Source organism: Empidonax traillii, unplaced genomic scaffold (genome assembly GCF_003031625.1).
Source record: "Empidonax traillii isolate 1590-97213 ecotype Southwest subspecies unplaced genomic scaffold, ASM303162v1 scaffold1833:size56924, whole genome shotgun sequence".
NCBI lineage: Eukaryota > Metazoa > Chordata > Aves > Passeriformes > Tyrannidae > Empidonax > Empidonax traillii.
The window spans coordinates 18494-39840 of NW_020957026.1; the positions used below are offsets into that span (position 1 = coordinate 18494).

Here is a 21347-nt window from a genome sequence, read left to right on the forward strand (position 1 = left end):
GTTTATTCCAGCAGCGACCACGAGCAGATTTGTGAATCCCAGCTGCTGTCAGGCTGGCCTTGATGCATTACAGCTGTGTTACATCACATCAGAGTTGCTCTCAAGCCTCCTGATGAAGCTGCTTTGTGTAAATCTCCAAATACTGCTAGAGTCCTTTCCAAATAATGCTTCTAAAATATGTTATTAATTTCCCGTGGAATTAGGGCCACTGTGAGCAAGGGGCTGAACAAAGGCAGCTGCTGTGGATCTGACATCCTTCACCTCATGCAGTCCTGCTGATCTCTTATTACTAAGAGAGGAGGTTGAGATGGGATATTGGGAAGAAATTCTTCCCTGTGAGGGTAGGGAGGCCCTGGCACAGGTTGTCCAGAGAGACTGTGGGTGCCCCATCCCTGGAAGTGTTCAAAGCCAGGTTGGATTGACCTCTGAGCAATCTGGGCTAGTGGAAGGTGTCACTGCCCAAGGCAGGGTATGGAACTGGATGATCTTGGAGGTCCCTTCCAACCCAAACCATTTCCTGGCCTAATTCAAATGACTCTTTGATTTTACCAGGTTTCTCCAAACCCTGTTTGACACTTCAGCTCACCAACAGATTCCCCAAATTCCCCAGGTTGATGCAATGCAAAAAAAGGCCCCTCTTGTGGGAGCCTCTGCTCTGAGCACTAATCCAAGACTCATTCCTACTTTCTGTAAGACTTCCATTTCCCCACATCCCCCACAGGTTATCTTAGGCTTGCTTTTCTGTGTTTAGCTTGATAGACTCCCCATTCTTTGCTGCTTTCCTCGTGTGGGCATTCCTGTGCTTTTTGATGGCTTTTCTTAACTTTTAACAGCCTCCTCTGTGTTTACCTCTCCAGGTTATTTTACAGTCCAGGCAACGATGTGAACTAAGGATTTGAGAGGCTCAGGCAATTGTTCTGACCACTCAACTGTAGGTTATTCTCTTTTGGGATAATCTGACAGTAATTCAGAGCAGCAGCAGCAGCATGGATGTGTCTGGGGAGGCTGTGGGTGTCTGTGGTGGGAGCCATAACCCTGTTTCCTGCAAAACCTACTGCTCTGAATAATATTTCGTGTTACCTACAGAAACTTTCGGTTTATCAGCGCAGATATCCATTTAAATCTTCCTTTCCATGACTTGGTTACTCAGGCAGTGGCAATGAATTGCAGAGCTCAGTGAGTGCCTGGTAGTTAAAAGACCCTGGAATGTTTAAGTGTCTTCCTTTACGTCTCCTGGTTGAATCAAACTCCTTTTCTTACCTCAGCAAAACCCAGGCAGGTCTTTGAAAAGTATAACTTAGTTATAAGAAAGGAAATATAACAACTTCCACATTGGCTATGGACAAAGGATGAGCGAAAAGCAAGACTCAGGAGCGAGAAAGCTCTCCTGGGAATTCTGAACTGAATCTGTGATGCAAAAATATTTACATAAAAAGGAAGTTATCTGGCAGCGGCAACCACAATTAGTCCAAATTTCATGCCAGTTCACTATTTCCTGATTATGTGTCTCTGTGCATTAAGGCTGTCTCTGTAAGATGCACTCTGAACTTCACATGGAAGGACAGCCCCGCTGCTGAAAGAGCCATAATTCATTTACTAACAGCCCCTGTTGCTGTGCTTCAATAATGTAATCATTTTCTTTGTGTCCCAACCATATGATTATTCCTGTTGTGTAGGAAATTTAAGTCCAAGGAATGTCAGATCAAATATAAAAGCCTAGTGCTTACCCATAGTTTTTATTCAATTAAGTGGCCATTACAGAGCTCATGCTGTTTCAAATGACATAATGCAGAACACAAATGCAGTTTTTTTAATCACAAATATATGTTCATCTAAACAAAATGGCACCAACACAATCCAAACCCATTACAATTTTTAAATGATTATGCTAAGGCAGCTATTATATGGTGAGCAGTCGCTGTGAAAGACAAGAGGGGGAAACTGGGGCCTCCACAAACCACACTTTGAGCACAGCAGCGGCGTTGTTGGAGGTTTATTTGGGAAGTTTTTAGAGGGCAGAGAAACAGTGCTGCTAAGAAAAATATGCTGCTAGAATGAAAAAACACCAAGCTGCAGCTTGGAGAGCTCTGATTTTGCAGGGGGTGAGCTGGGTAGGTTGTGTGGGGCCAGGACCTGACACACCCACAGAGGTGCCCCAGGCAGGCTCTGGGCAGCATTTACCTATTGAAGCCCAAACTAAGCTCTTAAAAGCCCCTTCCATTCCCACCCAGGCTTAGGCTGTGCTTGTTAAGCACCTCACACGCCATCTCTGCATGTGCCTTCTGCATCACCCACAGGACCCACGAGGCTTCCTCTGCTCAGCATCCCTGGGGGCTCCTCGTAGGCCAGCCAAGTGCCAGAGCTCTTGGCACCCACCACCAGCTTTGGGCTCCTCACTAAACTCTTGCCCAGCACCACAAGTGCCTTCACCTGCACAAGGCTGAGGGCCTTCCCTCTGCACCCCTCCAGCATTCCCATGGGAAGCCAGTGCCACTGGCACGAGATCCCTCTATTCCCACCCCTTGGCTGTAGCTCTCTGTTTACACGAGGGGGATAATGATGGGTTTGTCCCTGGTGATCAGAATCCTCCGGTAGGAGATGGGAGAGGAGGAAAAGAATCCCTCTGGGCAAAGCTGGGGGTGACACCTGAAGGAGTCCCAGCTCCAGGCTGTTCCCTGAGAGGCTGGCAGGCTGTCACCAACCAGCACTCCTGCCTCTGCCAGCCTGGAGGTGAGGCTCACTCTGCCTCCTTGCAACCACTGCAAACATCCTTCAAAAAATGCTTCTCATTTCCCTAGGGACAAAGATATCTGCTGGAATCCCTAAATCTGCTGATGAAGCCAAGAAGAGGATGAGATTTTTAATTTTAATTTTTTTTTTTTTAAACCATCTCTGTGTAGTTCATGTCCCACTTTAATCTAAATAGCTCCTTTTCTCTGAGTACAAGGTACTTGATTAAATCTTCTCTGAACCTTCCATATGGGCAGCCAGTTCCTGATTGGGTCTGAAGGCAAACAAGGTCTTTACTTGATCTGAAACTGGTCTAGTGCTGTTTTACAACAGGGAGAAAATAGAAATACTTCTCAATTTAAGACACATTGTTGTGGCTGTTTTTTGTTAATCAAAAGCTGGGCTAACACAGTGATAAATTAAGGGGTTCACAGTTGATCCATAACAGACCAAATGGAGACAGGCAGTTTGTTATGATTTACTCCTCAAGTCCTGAAAATAATATGAAAAAGAGAGATGGCATAGAAACAGTTCCTGATTATTTCAAGGCTGAAAAGCTGCATCAAAACCAGAGTTTAGAGATTCAGTTTCTATTTTCACAAACAAAAATCAAACCCCAAACTTCCGAAGTTATTTTGTGTCCGGTTTATTAATTAATTAATTTTTTTTTTCCACAACAGTCAGCGTGGTCCAAGCTGGGTAACTCTGAATGTCATCATGCAAAGAGGAAGGACAGGGGACAATCTCCCCACTTAAAACCCCCTTTTATCGACATAACTGCAAGACAGACAACCATAAAGCGCTCGCTGCTTCCTCCAGCTCCTCCCCTCACGCCCGCTTCTGCCTGCAACTTTTTTTTTTTTTTTTTTTACTTCCAGCTCATCAAGGAGAAAGCAATTTTTATCGTCACATTCGGCTGGCAGCTGGAGTTCTCCAAATGAGGGAAGCAGCAGCGCTCTCATCCCTCAGCACAAACCCTGCAACATACGGTGGTGCTCTCGTGTCTCCGAGCTCCAAAGTGGGGAGAGGGGGGAGAGGCATCTGGGCTGGGCTCATTTGTAACGCTGCACTTGCTGCATTAATATGAAGAGACAGATGAAGGCAGACGCTTTAATTACTTCACCCTAACTTTTCTTTATTACGACATCAAGTAAAATGGTGAGTTACAGAGGGTAAAATGGGCGTGAAAACACCTGGGGATGAAGTCACACGACAAGCTCACGGGTTGTTATCTGCCGATGGGGTTTTAAATACTGATCGTTTCTGTACATGCATCTTTGTGTTATTTCTGGGGTTTTTTTTTCTTCGATAAATCATTTCGGGGTTGCTTTGTTTCCACGCTGTGAGGTAGCTACTAGGACTGGGACCCCGCTTTTTTCTTCTGGAATTTTCTGAACTGGGACTGTATCGCCACGGCCGCCCGCTCTGTCTCTGGAGCATCCATGTCTATGTCAAACTCCTCTTGGACCTTCTTTTGCCCATCTGCTCAAGGAAAACAGAAGAAAACGTCAACAGTTTTTTTCCAACAGTGACGATCACGGGTGGGAAAATCTGCCCCTTTTCTCTTTCACAGGCACGGCCTGTGACGATGAGGAGCATATTCAGGTTAAAAAGTGGAACCAGATTTGTCAGACGCAGCTGATCAAATTCCCCCCCCCACCCCTGCCAACGTGACAGCCTGGGGGTAGCTGGGCACTGAGGAGTGGGCATCCAAATGGTGCTCAGCACTCACCCAGCATCACCTCTGCCTGAGCACAGGATCACACAATCTGCTAAGGATCAACAAGTCCAACCCCTGGCCCTGCACAGGACCATTCCCAAGAGTCACACCAGCAAGTCCCACCCCTGCCTGGGGAGCTAAAAGTGAGGTGAAGAGAGAAGGTACAACTGAAAGGTCTTTTTAACCTAAATGACTCTTTGATTCTGTGTTTAGTCTAAAACAAAGGCAGCTTAAAGTATTTTAATGTAGGGATTAAGACCTTGTTCCTACCCCACCTCCCACATCAGAGGAAGAGATAATATCTCCTAAGGCTAATTTCCATCTTTTTCACTTGTTTCCTGCCTCATCCCTTTCAACACTTACCGCTCTTCCCCTTTGAATCATTTATGTCCAATCTCCCCACCACTGTGCTGCTTCCCTCACTTCTCTCCAGGCTCTGTTGTTGCCTTTCATCCTCAATCCTTGGCTCTTTGCCTTCCTTTATTCCCAGTCCTCAGCCTTCCCTTCAGCTGCATTTTGGCCTCCACGTGGACAGCCCAGCTGACTTTGCTAAATTTTGCTTCGCCCACCTACACGTTAAAAAGTGCAGCCCTGGCAAAATCCCTGCCCTCCTTGGGAAGGTAACCCTAAAAAACTGCCTGGACTAAGGAAGTGAGAGCACATGTTCGCTCCACTAACCCCGTCACGCCGCCGAGTTTCTCTTCCCTATCAACTTGTTTGTTCAACTCACTTATGTAACTGCTGTATCCCAAGCCTGCAGTGAACGTCATTCCAGGAGTCTGCAGGCAGCTCTGCTTGGAGCAACTGGGGGAAATGTTCCGTTTTGAACCACTTGGCTTTTTATTCTGGACATTGATGCCTTGGGGATGCTCATCCCCAGGTATGGGTAATGTCAACGAAAGGAAATGGTTTAAATGTATTGTTAAAACGAAAAAAACTTATTCCCATTGTCTCTCTCCTTCACATTAAAAACCTGGGACACCAATCCATGATTTTAGCATGAAGTCTTGCAGTATTTTGTGACTTTACTTCTTGTTCTTCCTCAGAACTCAGTTTTTGTGTCTATTCTCTATGACCGCTCTAAGCTGAGCAAATATTCAATGGGAAGGTTTTGCCAAAATTCCAGCCTGATTTTATTTTAACTGCAACAACCAAACAAACACACCTATGTTACCATGAGAGAAATATTCACTTATTATTTTATTTTACTTTTTTTAAAAAAAATTTTTATTTTACTTTTTTGAACAATTAAGAAGAAAGATGAAAATGTAAGAAGAAAAAGTCTGGATGAGAAGAACAGCTAGAGAGCTCACCAAAACTTTGGTTATACAGTAAAATAAAAAGCTAAATTATCAAAATAAAGATTTGTATGGAGGAAAATCAATCCTACTAATGTTACATCACATTTCCACAGCCATTTAATGAACGAATCTGCATGGTTTGTGCAACTATTCAAGCAACACAAACATCTTAAGTATAGAAATACAATTATTGTGTTTTTTTTTTTCATAGGGAAGAGGATGTGAAGGTCAGAAGTGACACAGCCCAGGAGAAATCTGAACCGATTTTGGTTTGGTATTTATGGGTTAAAAGCAACTGAACAGCAGAAAATAAAAGCGGAGTTTATGCACCGATTTTAGGCTCTCAGCATATAAATTCCCGTCCTTTGGAAATGTCAATAGGGAAAACCAGATGGGTGGGTGAGCAGACACAATTGGTTTGGTACCTCTCGATGAAATCTGGCTTGTACAACTCACTCCCTGCTGCAGCCAAGTCTCAGCACTGTGTTAACTCTCAACAGTGACTCAGCAATCTCACGTTAAGATCTCACAGTCTTAAGGAAATCCAGCATTTAGGATATTTTTTTTCCTCAAAATTTCCAGGCCAGTTAAATCTTTGCTCGATGTGAATCGCCATCACTGCCTTGAAAATCAGTTGTACTACAATCATTTACAGCACCTGAAGATAACTATAACAACTTACAACATCTTAAGACCCGACTTCCTTTTTTTTTTTTTTTTAAATTTTTTTGACCCACTTTTGTTGACATCAAAGCCAAAATTCCTTATGAGCTCCTTGTGGATTTCTCTTTTTCCCAGCACTAATGGCAGGGATGAGAAGTTTTCAGCCACGACTTAGACTTGTGATTAAGAAATTAGGAGCGTTCAAAAGGGCCAAGACATTTATATGAGTAAGAGAAAATTCATCACTAACAGATGGCATGGCAAGATATAAACAGTGATTACACATATATGCCTAATGCACATTATAAAATGACATGTATATCATCTGTATATAATGTGTGATTCCCTGTATTTTCTTTCTCCCCATGCCCATCTTTCCCTTTTTATAAACATGTATAAATGTATATGTATGTATAAACAGTACATCCACATTTGACTATATAGAGAAAATATATGAATATATAGATATAATTACAGAGATAAATTTACTTAAAGAGTTTCAAGTCCTGTGTTAAACCAAAAACAGCTGGATGGAGTATTTCCTAAATTTTGGGAGTGGATGTTCTTGGAGTTCTCCCCAAAACATTTCCTATTGATGGCTGTCACAACATAGATACTTTAACAGATGAATTGTCAGTCTGGAGAGAAAATTCAGCGATGTGCCAGCTTGGGCTTTGTCTAAAGGAAAAAGACCTCAGCTTTTACCTTGAAGCTGCTTTACTCAAAGCAGCCTAGTGATTTAAAATATGTCATACCCTGCTAATTACACTGGGTTTTACTGATTAATTATGGTTAGCCACTGTGTCCCTCTCTTAGCTCTCCCTTCACAAGCTTGGAAGTGATCTAAAACCACAAGGAATTCTCACTCTCAGCGGGCCAGAGCACAGGTAAACTCTGGCACGCCCTTTACCCCTGGGCATGCTTTTTTCATTCCTACTGCTGGGGCCAAAAATTGTACCTGAAAACAAACAACCTTTTTCTAAGCTACCTTTGTGTAGCAATAAAGGTAAATCTGGATTCCCTCCCCATCCACACACTGTTGATACCTACACCTTCTGGACTATGTGCAGACTCCTTCCACATGGATTTATGAGGATCCCTGGACTACCACAGACCTACATGAGGAAACCAGGAGGACTGAGAGTGTTGTCAGCAGACTTAGACTCGTGGCTTGTGGGGTTTAGAGCTAAAAGATGGGTTGATAAACCCTGGTCTGCACTTCCCGCTTTCTGAGGGGATCTGGTTTAATTAGCACCGTAACAAACGAACCCCTCTAACCTTTCCCACCACTTTCAGCTATTCCAAGGTTTTCCCTGAAAGATTTCTTCACGCTCAGTTCAAATTCCCTCTCTTAGACTCTCACTCTTCTGAACATGCCACGACAAACCGGGGGGAGTCATTCTGCGTCCCCCCTGGGTTCTGATCACTGCCAGCAGGGATGGGGAACAGAACAGTCGTGGCTTGGCCATCACAAAAGTCTCGTATCCAGTGAGTTTTCCAAAATCACGTGTTCAATAGGGACTGATCCTGTCCGTGTGTCAGTTTAGGCAAAACTGGTCAGTGGTGGAACAAACCCCTCAGAGCACGACATCAACTGCTTGATGAGTCCCACCAGGACAAGGGACCCCCCCAGCCTGGTGCTGGCATCTGAGGACTGAAATCTGAGACAACTTGCAGGGTGAAGGTTTTACTTCACTACACTCACAGTCATCCCAGCAGTAGAGCCTGAAAAAAAAGACCCTAATTAGCTGTTTTCCAAGTCTACCATCATTTCACATCGTTGCAACTGAAAAACAAGATCTATGTGTTCCATTTCCAGATGAAACATTAGAATTCTGTCTCTGTAATCTACAACAGCACCTCATAATCCATTGCAAACACTGGATGGATAATGAAGCTGAAGGAAAACAATAAAATCTTGCACATAAATCTACCCATCAAACTCTGCAGAAATGTGGTGCAAGTGTAATTATTCACAAATGTGCCTTCAGCTATTTCTTTCATTTACTTTTCAACTAGAAAGTAAAATGAGTTGTGACAACACAGGGAGAAGAAAACACTGCTTATTCCACATGGGCCAAAAGTCTAAAGCAAAAAGTCTTGTCTTTTTTGTGACTGCTGAACTCGGGCTGAACAGACCAGACATTCCCAGAACTGTTCGTGGAGGAGCAAAAGCTGGTGGAGTGGACTTGGCAGAAAAGAGGACTCCAACTTTATCCTAAGAATTTCTCCATCCTCCAGGTGCAGAGACTCTCAGGATAAAGAATTTTATCCTAAGAAGATAAAAGAGAGATTGTTTGTCGCGTTCCGGAAAACCAAACTGCATGGGCTGAAACCTCTTAACTGGCATTTCATGTGTTAAGTGCCACCCTCCAGCCCTGCTCACACCCAACAGGAATCACAGGATCATAGTGAAGATGGAATATACTCATAAAACCACTGCATTTTTCAGGGGCTAAACTGCAGCGTTTGGGAGGGAAAAAAAAAAAAAAAAAAGATTAAATGAAGTGTGGGACAGAATCACAGCGCCCCATAACATGCCAGAAGCGGTATTTTGCCTCAGGCAGGATCATTACCTCCCGTTGCTCCAAAGATTTCTCAAGCTGTGACAATCTTTATGCTGCTCTGATCCCGAGCTATTACACCAGCCCGTCCAATGAGGCAGAACAGCCCCTAATTAAAGAGGACCTAAAACGGGCAGAAATCCCACGGATGTCGAGGCTCGTGTGGAGCGTTTACCTTCATCTTTATGTGATAGGAAGAGTCATTTTGCCTGACCGGACTCCACAAAGCAAGCAGCCAGCTGGAGAAAACATATGGGTGCTTGGATGTGTGGAGGCCACGCTTAACTCCTTAAAAGCAGCAGTTTGAAAAGCCAAGAGAACACGTGGCCGTTCTTCCCCCTGTGCATTTAATGGAGGATGAGGGAGTAAAAGAGAGGGGCTCATCTTCTGGGGGAGTTACAGAATCACAGAATGGGCTTTGTTGGAAAGGACCCTAAAGATGACCCAGTTCCAACCCCCTGCCGTGGGCAGGGACAGCTTCCACCAGCCCAGGTTGCTCCAAGCCCTGTCCAGCCTGGTCTTGGACACTTCCAGGGATCCAGGGGCAGCCACAGCTTCTCTGGGCAACCTGGGCCAGGGCCTCATCACTCTCACAGCCAAGAATTTATTCCTATTGTCTAATCTAACTGTACTCTCTGTCAGTTTGAAGCCATTCCCCTTGTCCTGTCCCTCCAGCCCTTGGAAACAGTCTCTCTCCATCTTTCCTGGAGCTCCTTCAAGCCCTGCAAGGCCACAATCAGGTCCCCCCAAAGCTTCTCTTGTCCAGCTGAACAATCCCAGCTGTGCCAGCCTTTCCTCCCAGCAGAGCTGCTCCAGCCCTGGGATCCTCTTGGTGCCTCCTCTGGGCTCTCTCCAGCAGCTCCATGTGCTCCCTGTGCTGTTCCCAGGGCTTGGGGGTCTCACCTGAGGAAGCAGAGGGGCATGATCTTCTCCCTTTGCCCTGCTGCCCACACTGCTTATGACACAGCCCAGGATCAATCCAACCCTTTCCATCTGTAAGATGCCGTAAAATAACACCAGAACAGAGCTTGAGGCTGAAGAAAGGAGACAGCCAATAAAAATCTCCAGTCTCTGAGAATGAGAAGGTCCCCCCTGAGCCTCCTTTTCTCCAGGCTGAGCCCCCCCAGCTCCCTCAGCTGCTCCTGCTGCTCCAACCCCTTCCCCAGCTCCGTTCTCTTCCCTGGACATGCTCCAGCCCCTCAGTTTCTCTCTTCCTTGAGGGCTCAGAACTGGACACAGCACTCAAGGAGCCTCCCCAGCGCCCTGAGGGACAATCACTGCCCTGGTCCTGCTGCCCACACTGTTTTTGACACAGGCTAGGATGCCATCAGCCTTTTTTTGGCCACAAATGTTCAGCTACTTCATTATTAAGGACAGAATTTTTTCTCTAATTAGCTTAGGAAGAACAATAATTCTCCTTCCTGCTCACAAAAAGTGCTGCAGGGTGAGACACTCCTTTTGTGCCTGGGAGGATCCTCGTGGGCCCCTTCCAGCTCAGAATATTCTGTGACTCTGTGACTACAGCACTACAGTTTTTCATCTTTCTTCACCCTCCAGTGAACTCAGACATTCAGGAGCCCCCTTCCAAAGTGCCTGTTCTGTTGGAGTCTCAGGAGGTTGGCACTTGATGGTGGGGAGTTCTGGGTTTATAGATGGGTTTTTGTTTCCCATGGTGAGTTATTTTGAAGGTGGTGGCTGCTGGGGAAGTGTAATGTCCACATGGGAACCATCTCTGAAGCTGAAGAACAAACCCCTGGAGCTCAGCAGCCTCCTGTGACTTCAAAAGCTTTGTGTGAAGGGAAATAAAGGTTATCATTAATTATCAGATTAAATGTAACAGCTATTTTTCTCCAAACTACACCAACTGGCCCCATAACATCACTCAAAGCAAGGCAGAAATAATTAATGTCTTCTGATTCAACTGTAAATTACAATTTGGTATAAAGAAGACGACCTTATTAGGCAACCAGAATTCTTTATTTTTCGAGCTGACCTTTACTTTCAGAATACAGGGTTGTTATCTGGAATTTGAAGAATTAGTTTTGCAGTAAAAAATACTGGTCTTTCCTTCATGATTTTAAAAAATCGTTACTTCAGCATGAGGCTTTTGAAGTGTCTGATTAATCCTTTTTTGTTTTCCTAGTTGTAATAATGTTCAAGAGCAGCAATATTACTTCTGACATAAGATAAACGAAGTAGCACAGAATTATGTACATGGGGGGTGACATAATGGAACAGAAAGAAGCAGCAATAAAATTCAGTTTACAAAAATCGCATTTTCAACTAATTTGTAGCCAGCTACAGATGAATTGATTTTGCTCAACAATTAATACAGAGACAAATATTGTTTTCCTTTGAATGCTAATACTATTGAAGCAATCATTCCTCATCTTCAAAATAATTAATGTGCCACTGACAGCCTTTTAAAATGGCTTGCAAATGCATAACTGGTGCTTGGATGGGTGTGTATTCGTTCATGGGGATCTATCAGGTGTTCTGGGAATGAAACTAGAGAGAGGCCACAACTCACAACCTCACAAGGAGATCAAACTTTGTGGAAGTTTAACTGGGAATAAATAATAAATATAAATAATAAAATGGCCATCTCAGCTGTATAATCTCATGTCTTTGCGTTAGACTGGCTGGCAAATTCCACGGAAGCCTCTGGGATCTAAAAGGAAACAGAGCTGGGGACCAAGTCAGGTCCCTCTGCCCCACCAGCAGGGATAACACCCTTAGCCCTGACTCCTCTCCTCCAGCACAGAATGCCAAGATCCTCCTCACAAATCCAGCCCAAAGTTGTGGGAGCCTCATCCTGCCCCCGCACAGTGATCCCCAACGTGCCGGCCGACTTTTAAACGGCAATTACCATGATGTGGTTTTAATTTCCTCCACAATTTCCAGTTTCCCCACTTCCCAGTAAACACTGTGCCTTTAAAGAGCTCTGCTGTGGAGGGAGCTGCATTTCAGCAGTGCATGAAGCAACCACCCTCTTGACTCGCTCGTCAGCTGCTTGATTAATATATGATCACTTGTTTCCCTATTATGGAAGCACTCGGGCGCTCGGAGCCGTAGCTGGGAGCCCTAATGTGGTTACAAATGCACAACAATAAATTCTTTCCCCTCCACCACCCCTCGGCGCCACGACCTTTGCAAAAAGTGTCTTCAGCAAGGAACGCTTGAAATAAAAACGGGACGACTTCCTCGAGGCTACCCCTGCCCCAGCACATCCTGCGAGGCCACGGCACGGCTCAGGCACCGTCCACGGCTTCCCCTGAGCACGGGAGTTTTTTTTATTCTGAGAGAGATGTTGCCTTCCAGCACTTCAAAAACACTTCGTAGCTCTAGACTGCAAGAGAACCCATTGCGAAATGAGTTGGCACTCGCTATTAATTGCGGGATGACCGACAGGGAAACGAGGGAGAGAGGTGTTCATCTTCCAGCATCTCGTCTTGCATAACAGCTTTGCTTTCCAGGAACGCTCCCTCACCCCACCACCCCCCTGCAGCTCGTAAGAGCAGTCAGGGAATCAGCTCAGTGAAATGGCAGCAATCAAAATATGCCACGCAGAAGTGGCAGGGAAGGGGGCTCAGAGCCCGAAGTGACACGAGCTGGGGAAGGAGGCACAGGTTGCAGAGGAAAACCTGTCAGTCACAAGAAGGAGAGGAGTCAATCAGAAGGACGTTTAGCAAGAGCTTGTAGTGACAGCACAAGGGGGAATGGCTTCCAGCTGAAAGAATGTAGGTTTAGGTTAGATATTAGGAAAAATTTCTTCCCTGTGAGGGTGGGGAGGCCCTGGCACAGGTTGCCCAGAGAAGCTGTGGCTGCTCCATCCCTGGAAGTGTCCAAGGCCAGGCTGGATGGAGCTCTGAGCAACCTGGGCTAGGGGAAGGTGTCCCTGCCCAAGGCTTGGGCAGGATTGAGATGAGGTTTAATGTCCCTCCCAACCCAGGCCATCCTGTAATTCTGTGAAAAGCATCATAATATGGAGTCAGAAGATGTTCCTCTACACTCACGAAATGAAGGCAGTGAAGAGTGAGATTTTGCTCTGCTCAGTTTCAAAGTGGAAAAATAAGGGCAGTTCCAGGAGTCACCGTACACCAACAGATCTCTGTTAGCAACTAATGAGAGGCTATTTTAGGTTTCCACAGTAACTTTAATAAAAGCTGTTACATGAGCACTTGGAAAGTCACAGTGAGAAAACACCCTCCTCTCGTGAAATCCATCACCAGGTTTTAATTACAAATTTTTTAATTATCCATTCAGAGGTGGACAGCGTGAGATACAGGAGCTGACCTTTGCCATTCAATACCACATTCCTAAGCAAAGGAATTATTACAGAGAAACTGTGAGGGTGGTGAGAAATTGTAACAGGTTGCCCAGAGAAGCTGTGGATTCCCTGTCCCTGGAAGTGTCCAAGGCCAGGTTGGACGGGGCTTGGAGCAACCTGGGCTAGTGGAAGGTGTCCCTGCCCATGGCAGGGGAGTGGAACTGGATCATCTTTAAAGTCTCTTCCAACCCAAACCACTCTATGATTCTATGATTTTATGATTCTCTTGCAGTATCTTCTATGCCCTGGAAATAAGATGACCAGCAAGAAGCATTCACTTTACTGCACAGATTAAATGCAAGAAGCAAACAACTTAAATAATGGCCAAAGAGCACAGTTTTTATTTGCACAAACGTGGGCACTGCTCCAAGCTGGTAACGGGCTAATTAATTTGGCACAATCCCACCATGAAAAATCCACTGCTTTAATACCAGTATTTACCACCTGTTTTTAACGTCCTGCACAACCTGCCAGCTTCAGGATGCTTGTGGAGGCAGCTGGGCAATTATCAGAGGTATAAGTGGGGCTTGTAGGATTAAAAATGCCCAAGGAACTATCTGTAATCCTTTGGGAACAGAGCAGAATTGTCACAGGGCACAACACAGGCTGAGCTGAACAATCGTGCTCCAAGAGACTCTTTTAGGAGTGCACTTGGCAAAGGAAATCTTGTCACCCCCTCCTGTAAAACCAAACCAAACACCAGAGATGTGAGGGATATAAACCCTAGACTTCTGCAGCAGAACCAAGGTAGCCCAGTCACAGTCTGAGCAAAGCCCAAGATGCTCTGATAGACATGGATTTACCATGAAACCTGGCCTGCCAGAAGGTCTCACCTCCTCCTGCCTCACTGGGCTTTGCAACTTCTGCTCCAGCATCCACGAGCTCAACCAGAGCTGGATCCAGGGGGTCTGCCCAGAAGTCTTTACTGAACGTCGTGTAGAGTGAAATGTTCCCCACCAAAGGGACAGAATTTTGACATCTCCTGGCTCCTGAAAGCAGTCACCCCCAGCTGCAGCTTTCCACCGCAGAGCAAAGGGATGCTGTGGCAGGAGGGGATCACGGAAATTTCCACTGTTTCCTTTCGCTCGGGCTGTTAGCCAAACAGAATCATTAATTTGAGTTTACCCTGTCTCCGCTGAACGCAAAAAAAAAAAAAAAAAAAAGCCACATTCTATGTTTATTTCCCCTGCAGGCTGGTTTGCTTAACTTTCTTAGGAAGAGGGGAGGGGCTCCTCAGGAGAAAAGCAGGAGAGCACTGAAACAGCAGTTCGGGGGAGATAAATTAAGATCCTGTGGCAATATGGCTCTGAAAGAGGATGAGAAGGAATTATATGCTGGAGGCTGTTGTTAGTATATTCCAGGCTTGTGCAACAGCCACTTGGAAAACCACATTACATGTGGTGCAGAAGCTCATTAGGCTGAATATTTCAAAAACCAGATTCCAGATAAAAATCTCTGGCTGATTCCGAAGAAAAAAAATTGCTTAATCTAACGTAGAATCATTTAGGTTGGAAAAAGATCCTTAAGATCATGAAGTCCAACTGCAAAAAAAAAAAAAAGAAAAAAAAAACCCACAAAAAACAAACTTGCAGGTTTGGAAACACTGGAGCTCAGCAGCAGCAAGCTTGAGAAAGAATCCAAAAGCAAGACACTTGAGAGGGTGCAATTCATCTGACCTATTTTAGGCAGACTTTTTAGGACAGCGTGGATCTCACCCTTCAATCCCCCTCCTGTACTGGCTAGTTCTCAGGAGGACTAGTTCAGATGGAGAAATTGATCCTTAACCAAATAAATAACATCTCACGAGCCTGAGCGGTGCCCGAGCTCCACGCTGGAGAATTTCGGATGAACACACTTTATCTGCTGTTTCATGTGAAATTCCTTCTCATCTCATAAATTATTTAGCCCTTATGAAAGGTACTACACTGAAACTGTAGCAGCTCAGAAGTCTTATTTTTGTTCAGGGAGGAAGAGAATAAAACAAGATAAAGGCAGGCATCCCTTCTCACGGTGCTCCATCCCGTCCCACGGGAGGAAGAAGGAGGGAACGGCTCACCTTCATCAGAGGGTCAAAATGAACATTTGTTCCCTCTGCTGAGATGGCCAGGGACGCTGCCAGCTGTGCAGCTGATCTGGACCCTCTCATGTTCCCTCAGGAGCTGATGGAACAGTCTGCAGAGATTTCTCTTTTCATGGATATACAGTTGAACAGGAAAACCTCCCCCCCCCCGCCCTCCCATATCAGCACCTCTTGCTCTCCTTTCAGCTCCTTCCAAAGATGGTGAATTTTTGTGTATGCGTGTGTGTGTGCCTGAATGCCTCTAAATGTACATCAATAAGACTCCTTCTCTATCTCTAATAAAGGATTAGAGTTAACACCACCACAAGCCTGTATCAAATGCTTCACACGAACAAGCAGCCAAATGACAGTTTCTGTGAGAACTGTAATTGAATTCACAAGCTGCTGCAAACACCAAACCTCAGCTCTGCTACTGAGCTCACAACGAGCCAGGGGATGGCTGCTGCCGTCCTGAAGAGCTGGAGGTGCTCAAGGGAACCTCATTGCAGCACCTCTGGGTAAAGGAGGACACGAGGCTTCTGCACTGGAATCTGGGCTGATGTGCCCTCAACAGTCAGCTCTGATTTTACAGGACAGGTAAACATTCTTAAAATGCCAAAGCACCCAAGTCACTCCTCCATCATTCCATAATGGAAGAGACACAATTCCATCAAACATCCTTGCCATCTTTTTTTTTGTTTTTCTTTCCCCTCTCCTGCTGAAGGAACTGATGCTGGGGTGAACGACGACTGTTGGCTCTGAGACAGAACTCGAGCACAGCTCTGCTCTTCCTCTAATTTTCATCTCACAGAGTAATAGAAAAGACCTTATTGGCACACAGGACAATTCACAGTTTAGCATAAGGGAGTGAAAAATGGCCATGAATAGATTCCATAAAAGAGGGGGGAATGAATCCAGAAGGGCAAGGTGTCCTTCCCAGCAGCTTGTTCATTACTTATAGGCAGTTACTGTATTGGAAGCCTGGAATTGTAACAAGTCAATACCAGAGCTCTGTGGGATTTCTCGTCCCTGACTTTAGTGTCTGTATTTATTGAGTGAGGACTGATGGTACAGGGTAATGTAATTTTCCAAGCTTTTTCAAAGGAGCAGAGATTAATGAGCAAGGTCAGGCACCAAAGGCACTACACAGTACTTCAAATCCCAGGTTTGGGTTTTTTCCCTGCCTTTTCCCCATCTCATAAAAACCCAAAATTCCAAACCTTCTAGGTCCCAGGCACTGACTCAGCGACATCCTTTTGAACTTGCTGCTATTTCAGATGAAGGGTGGAGGGGCTGTTCTCCCCTAAGAGAGCAGTTACATGTTCTGACAAGCATCTGACAAGCATCTGACTAAAGTGTAGTTCATTAAGCCTGGCTTGCAGTGGGTTTATTCTCAGGTGTGTAGCAAGGAGAAGGAGTATCCACCTTTTTATAGCCTGTGTATTGATCAATCACACCCACACAGCTTCTTCTTTTTTTTTTCTTTTTTTTTTTTTTTAATGTGGGTAAAAGCAAGCATGTTTTTCCAATAAAGTCCCCTGCGAAAGGAGAAAGCGGGTCCATATTCCAAGCTCTTTATCTACATCAGGAGGTTATGGAGCAGGGAAGTGAAAATGGTCTCATTATCCTGACAGATGGTGCACTTAACAAACCCACACAAGTACAGTGAGGACACAAAGGAAGGTTGAACGTGCTCGAAGTTCGGCACATTTCGGAGCTGTCAGCGAAGTGGTGGCTGTGGGACCACACTGGCCCACCACCCAAGCTGCTTTCCAGTCCTCAGAGCTGTAACCAACCATTTTGTGGACATTATTCCTTCTCCAGAAGGGACTGTTCTCCCTTTTAACCCTCCCATCCACATCATCTCAGAAAGGAAACTCAGAAAGAGCTGGAATGGTTTGATTTTACAAATATACAAATTACTTTTTTTTTTTTTTTAATGCAAATCCATGTTAAAACAAAAATCAAGCTTTATAAATGTGAGTTCCCCAGAAGAAAAGGATTCCTATTAATCTTACCTCGCTTGTCACCTCCCTAAGTTTTCACCCTGGTGCCTTTTAAACAATGGCTATTTAAAATCAATTTTATCAGGAAGGGTGGGCATTGATCTAGCTAAGTGCTGCAATGGCAATTAGGAAGTTATTAAACCCACTGCCAGATAATCTAATTGACATGAAAATCTAACCGAGGCCAGGGGATAAAGGTTTCCCTCCTGCTTCAGCTGCATGTTCATTGCACACATAAAGCTATCTTAAAGGGAGATTAAGGTTGCAAAGCTGAACATGAAGAAGTTAATAAACGACTGAAACTAAAGTGACACCACCATGCAAAATTAACTGAACTCATGAGGTGGACAGCTTTTAATTCTTGACATGGTGTTGGGAGCACGTGGTTTCCTGGATTTAAAGCAAAAAAAAAAAAAAAAAATACACTCTGTTACAACATATGGACACCCACATGGCTCTTCAGCACGACTGCTTGGAGCTGTTAGACCCACCACCTCCTGTTTTAATGGAGCAGCTGACAAGGGGGGTAGCTGCTGTCCTCTCCTTGACTCAGCAGGAGATGGAACAAGCTGCGTGTTTTGTCAGTGGTTTTCATCCAGGACAGGGGCAACGAGGCAGTGGGAGGTGTGGGCAGCAGGCTCAGGGGCTTCCTTGCTCATTGATTCCTCTGGATGTGGTGGGTGTTTCTGTTCCATCTCCTCTCTGTGTCAGTTCAGGTCCAGCCCCATCCCTTCCCCAGCCTGCTTCGTCACCACAGTTCCCAGCAGAGCTCAGCAGGGCTGTTTCTTTATTTGGCTAGTCCTAGTCCCCAAAACTGCACCAGGCCATTCCCTAACCTCAGAATTCCAGCCCAGCCCGTTCCCACACCATCTAACTCCTGGCCAAGTCTGGTTCTCACATCCCAGTTCATATTCCCCCTTCCCAGTACCATCCAGAAGTATCAAACCCTGCCCAACACTCCGTGGTTCCAGTTTCCTGAGGAGACCTTCTTTGTCATTCCATCCTTTGACCTCCCTGCTCCAGCTTCTGGGACCATCTGGTTCCAGGGAAGGAGGTACATCTCCTCCTGAGCAATTGTGGTCTCTTGGGAGGGCAGAAGGGGCACCACCATTCCCTCAGCTTCAGTTCCTGACCAAAGCATCGCTTACAGAAGCAGGAGGCAGCAATAAAGGGAAACAATTATTTCCTTCTTAAGCCTTGCAAAGACAGTGTTGGTTTAATTTCTTCAGTGGTTACTATTTGGCTCAGTGATGTTGAGTCTTCACGGGAAAAAAAACAATAAATAAACTGCTTCACTGAACTCACACAAACGCAAGACTTTTGTTTTCCTAAACATTTATAACTTGGCCAGTTTTGCACCGTAGAAAAGTCACATCCCAGATGGCAAATATAACATTTCTGTTCAAAATGACGAAGGCTCAAAGCAGTCAGGAAAAAAAGGCCACCAGAAATTGTTTTTAATTGCTGGATCTGCTAACATTTTGTGGGAGCCTCATTTTTGGAAACTGCTGGAATGACTTTGCTGAACCCTTCCAAAATAATTCTGCTCGAGGCAAGCAATCAAAATGACAAATTTCAGGCTGAGCAATTGGATTTTGGCAAGGTTGTGTACAACTGAAAAGGGAGCTTTGAACCAGCAGAGTTCAGCAGCTGTTAATTGGCCTTGCCACCAATCCAGACTGCAATAAACAAAATAAATGTATATAATACGAGGAAAAGAATGTAAACTAAAGGAAATAAAAGTTATGGATGGCTGGAAAATCTTTAAGAGGGATCAAAACCAGAGGGTGAACGTTACTCTGCTGGTGTTTTGAGAGCTACCAATGATTTCTTGAACGTTTAACCACGGGGAAAAAAAGAACCCTGAAAACAGTTGAGTCACTTAAAATGATTACTCAGAAGAAAATAATTAAAAGCCCTAGTCAGGAACCTTCTTTGGGTGAATAAATATAAATATATAAATAAAGTACAGTCTTTGTTAAAGGCCCAGATCAAACTCTGCCTGGGGAAATAAGAGCAGGGAAAAGTAGGCAGATAGAGAAAAAAGTAGCATTTGACCTGGCTGGGCTGAAGAAACACAGAATTCTCTGGGGGAGGAGAAAGAATGAGGAGTGAGGTGGAAACACAGCATGTGGGAGACAGGGGGAAAGCAACACAGAGAAAAGATGAGAGGAAAACCTCTTTTCGTGAAGATAAGGAAGAAAGTAAGGAATGACTGCCAGAACAGCTGTGGTGATCTGAGTGTTTTCTGCTGCTTAACTCAGTCTGTGCAACCTCTTCTGACCAGCAAAAAACAGAACATTTGGTTTTTTGTGGTTTTTTTTGTTTTTTTTTTTTTTTTTAAATCAGGCTTTCTCCTGAAACAAGTCACTTGGGGGAGCAGAACACCTTGGGGTTTCTTTGAACTGCCTGCAATGAAAGCCTACATTGAGTTCTGGTTTTTCCTGGCACGCCTGGTCGAGCTTATCAAGTGTTTTGTCACATCCAGACAGCAGCACTTCCAACAACAAAAGGTATCCCTGACACTAGCAAAGGTTTCTGGCAGCTCTGGGCTGGATCGCTCCCTATCTCAACAATTATTATACATTTATAAAACAATATAAATATTATAGCTTCACAAAACAATTATGAAGTCAACTGAATTTTTTAAGTTCTGATAAACCAAAGTCAAGGCTTTGCTCAGCTTTTTTTTTGCTGCTTGGCCAGAGACCTCCCAGCGCAGCAGAATAAAAACAGCTGCTCTCTGTCTCAGCTCAGGGTTAATTAGATGCTGGTTTCTGTTCTGCAAGTTCTATCAAGAAATTTGCCCCCCAAATATGGTTCATGTACTACACAATCCTGCAAGAAAACTACTTGCAGCCATAGAAAATTACTGTGATGACCAAAGAGTTGTGGGAAGCCTGAAACAAGGGCCAGATTTACGGGAGTTATAAAACCTTTCCATGCCAAGTTTCAAGTAAATTTGAATCTATTTATACTTTTGGAGAGGAAAACAGTAACTTCTTAGTGATCCTGCACAGTGCCCACTCCAAAAATAATGGCAGTTGTGGATGTGCTTACATTTAGGCTCATTAAAACCCGAAATTTAGAACCAAACTGAGTTGGAATTACAAGCTCACACAAACAGATAGATGGGGAGAGACTACAAAGAAGCACCAGTATCCCTTGATGCAGCTTCCTTCACTGATTTTCTTTGGCATGCATCATCCTCTACTGCAAAAAGAGAAAGAATTAATAGAAGGAAAAAAAAAAGTATTCTAATTCCAACTCACTCTGGACCTCAGCCAGTCCACCATGTAATAGCAAAACGCTAATGCTGGCTGCAGTAATCTTCTTAAGATGATGAAGAGAGAGACCAAAAACCTACACTAATTGTGCTGCTTCTCAGAACAGCCTCTAAGACTGCGTTGTTCACAAAGTTTGCCTGTGGCATGGGAGGAACTGGGGGGAAATTTCCAAAAATTGCATTTTCTTTTTGATGTTCTTCCATAATGGAATGGTTTTTTTTTTTTTTATCTGAGAGACCTTCAGAGGATTCCATCTCATGACTCGGCCTTTCGCTTTTGATTTCTGTGGTCCCCTCATTAAAAAAAAAATATAAATACTTGAACAACAAGTTGTGCCACTTTTCTCTCTGGCACAGGGGAGGGTTTCAGAGAGGTCCAGCAGTCACTGCAAAGCCCACCAGACCTCCCACACCTGGGCAGAACAGCTCCAGGTCCTGCACCTGGTCCCACCGGGCACAGGACACAGTGTTGTTTCTGCACCATTACTCTCCACATTTCCTTTCCACTGGAGTCTGGCAAAGCTCTTTCTTTCTCCTTGATTTGACAGGGAAAGGAGTTTAAGGCAAAGGGTTGAGTTTGTCTGAGAAGAGACAAAGTGGTGCTGATGGACAGAGCGGTGACTCACGACCGCCTGGCAAAGCCCTCTGTGCCCTCTGCTGACAGCATCCATCACCCTGTGACAAAGAG

The 21347-nt window shown here is 44.8% G+C and overlaps 1 protein-coding gene across 1 annotated transcript in view; it reads right to left on the reverse strand.

Moving 5' to 3' along the window:
* Positions 1–2884: 2884 nt before the first annotated feature.
* The window catches only part of PCP4 (Purkinje cell protein 4), a gene marked incomplete at its 5' end in the record, with an annotated part of 31465 nt that continues 13002 nt past the window's right edge, over positions 2885–21347 (reverse strand). The window contains one exon of the mRNA XM_027908770.1: positions 2885–4212. Coding sequence (XP_027764571.1) covers positions 4085–4212 — 128 coding nt within the window. The remainder of the gene's footprint in view (positions 4213–21347) is intronic.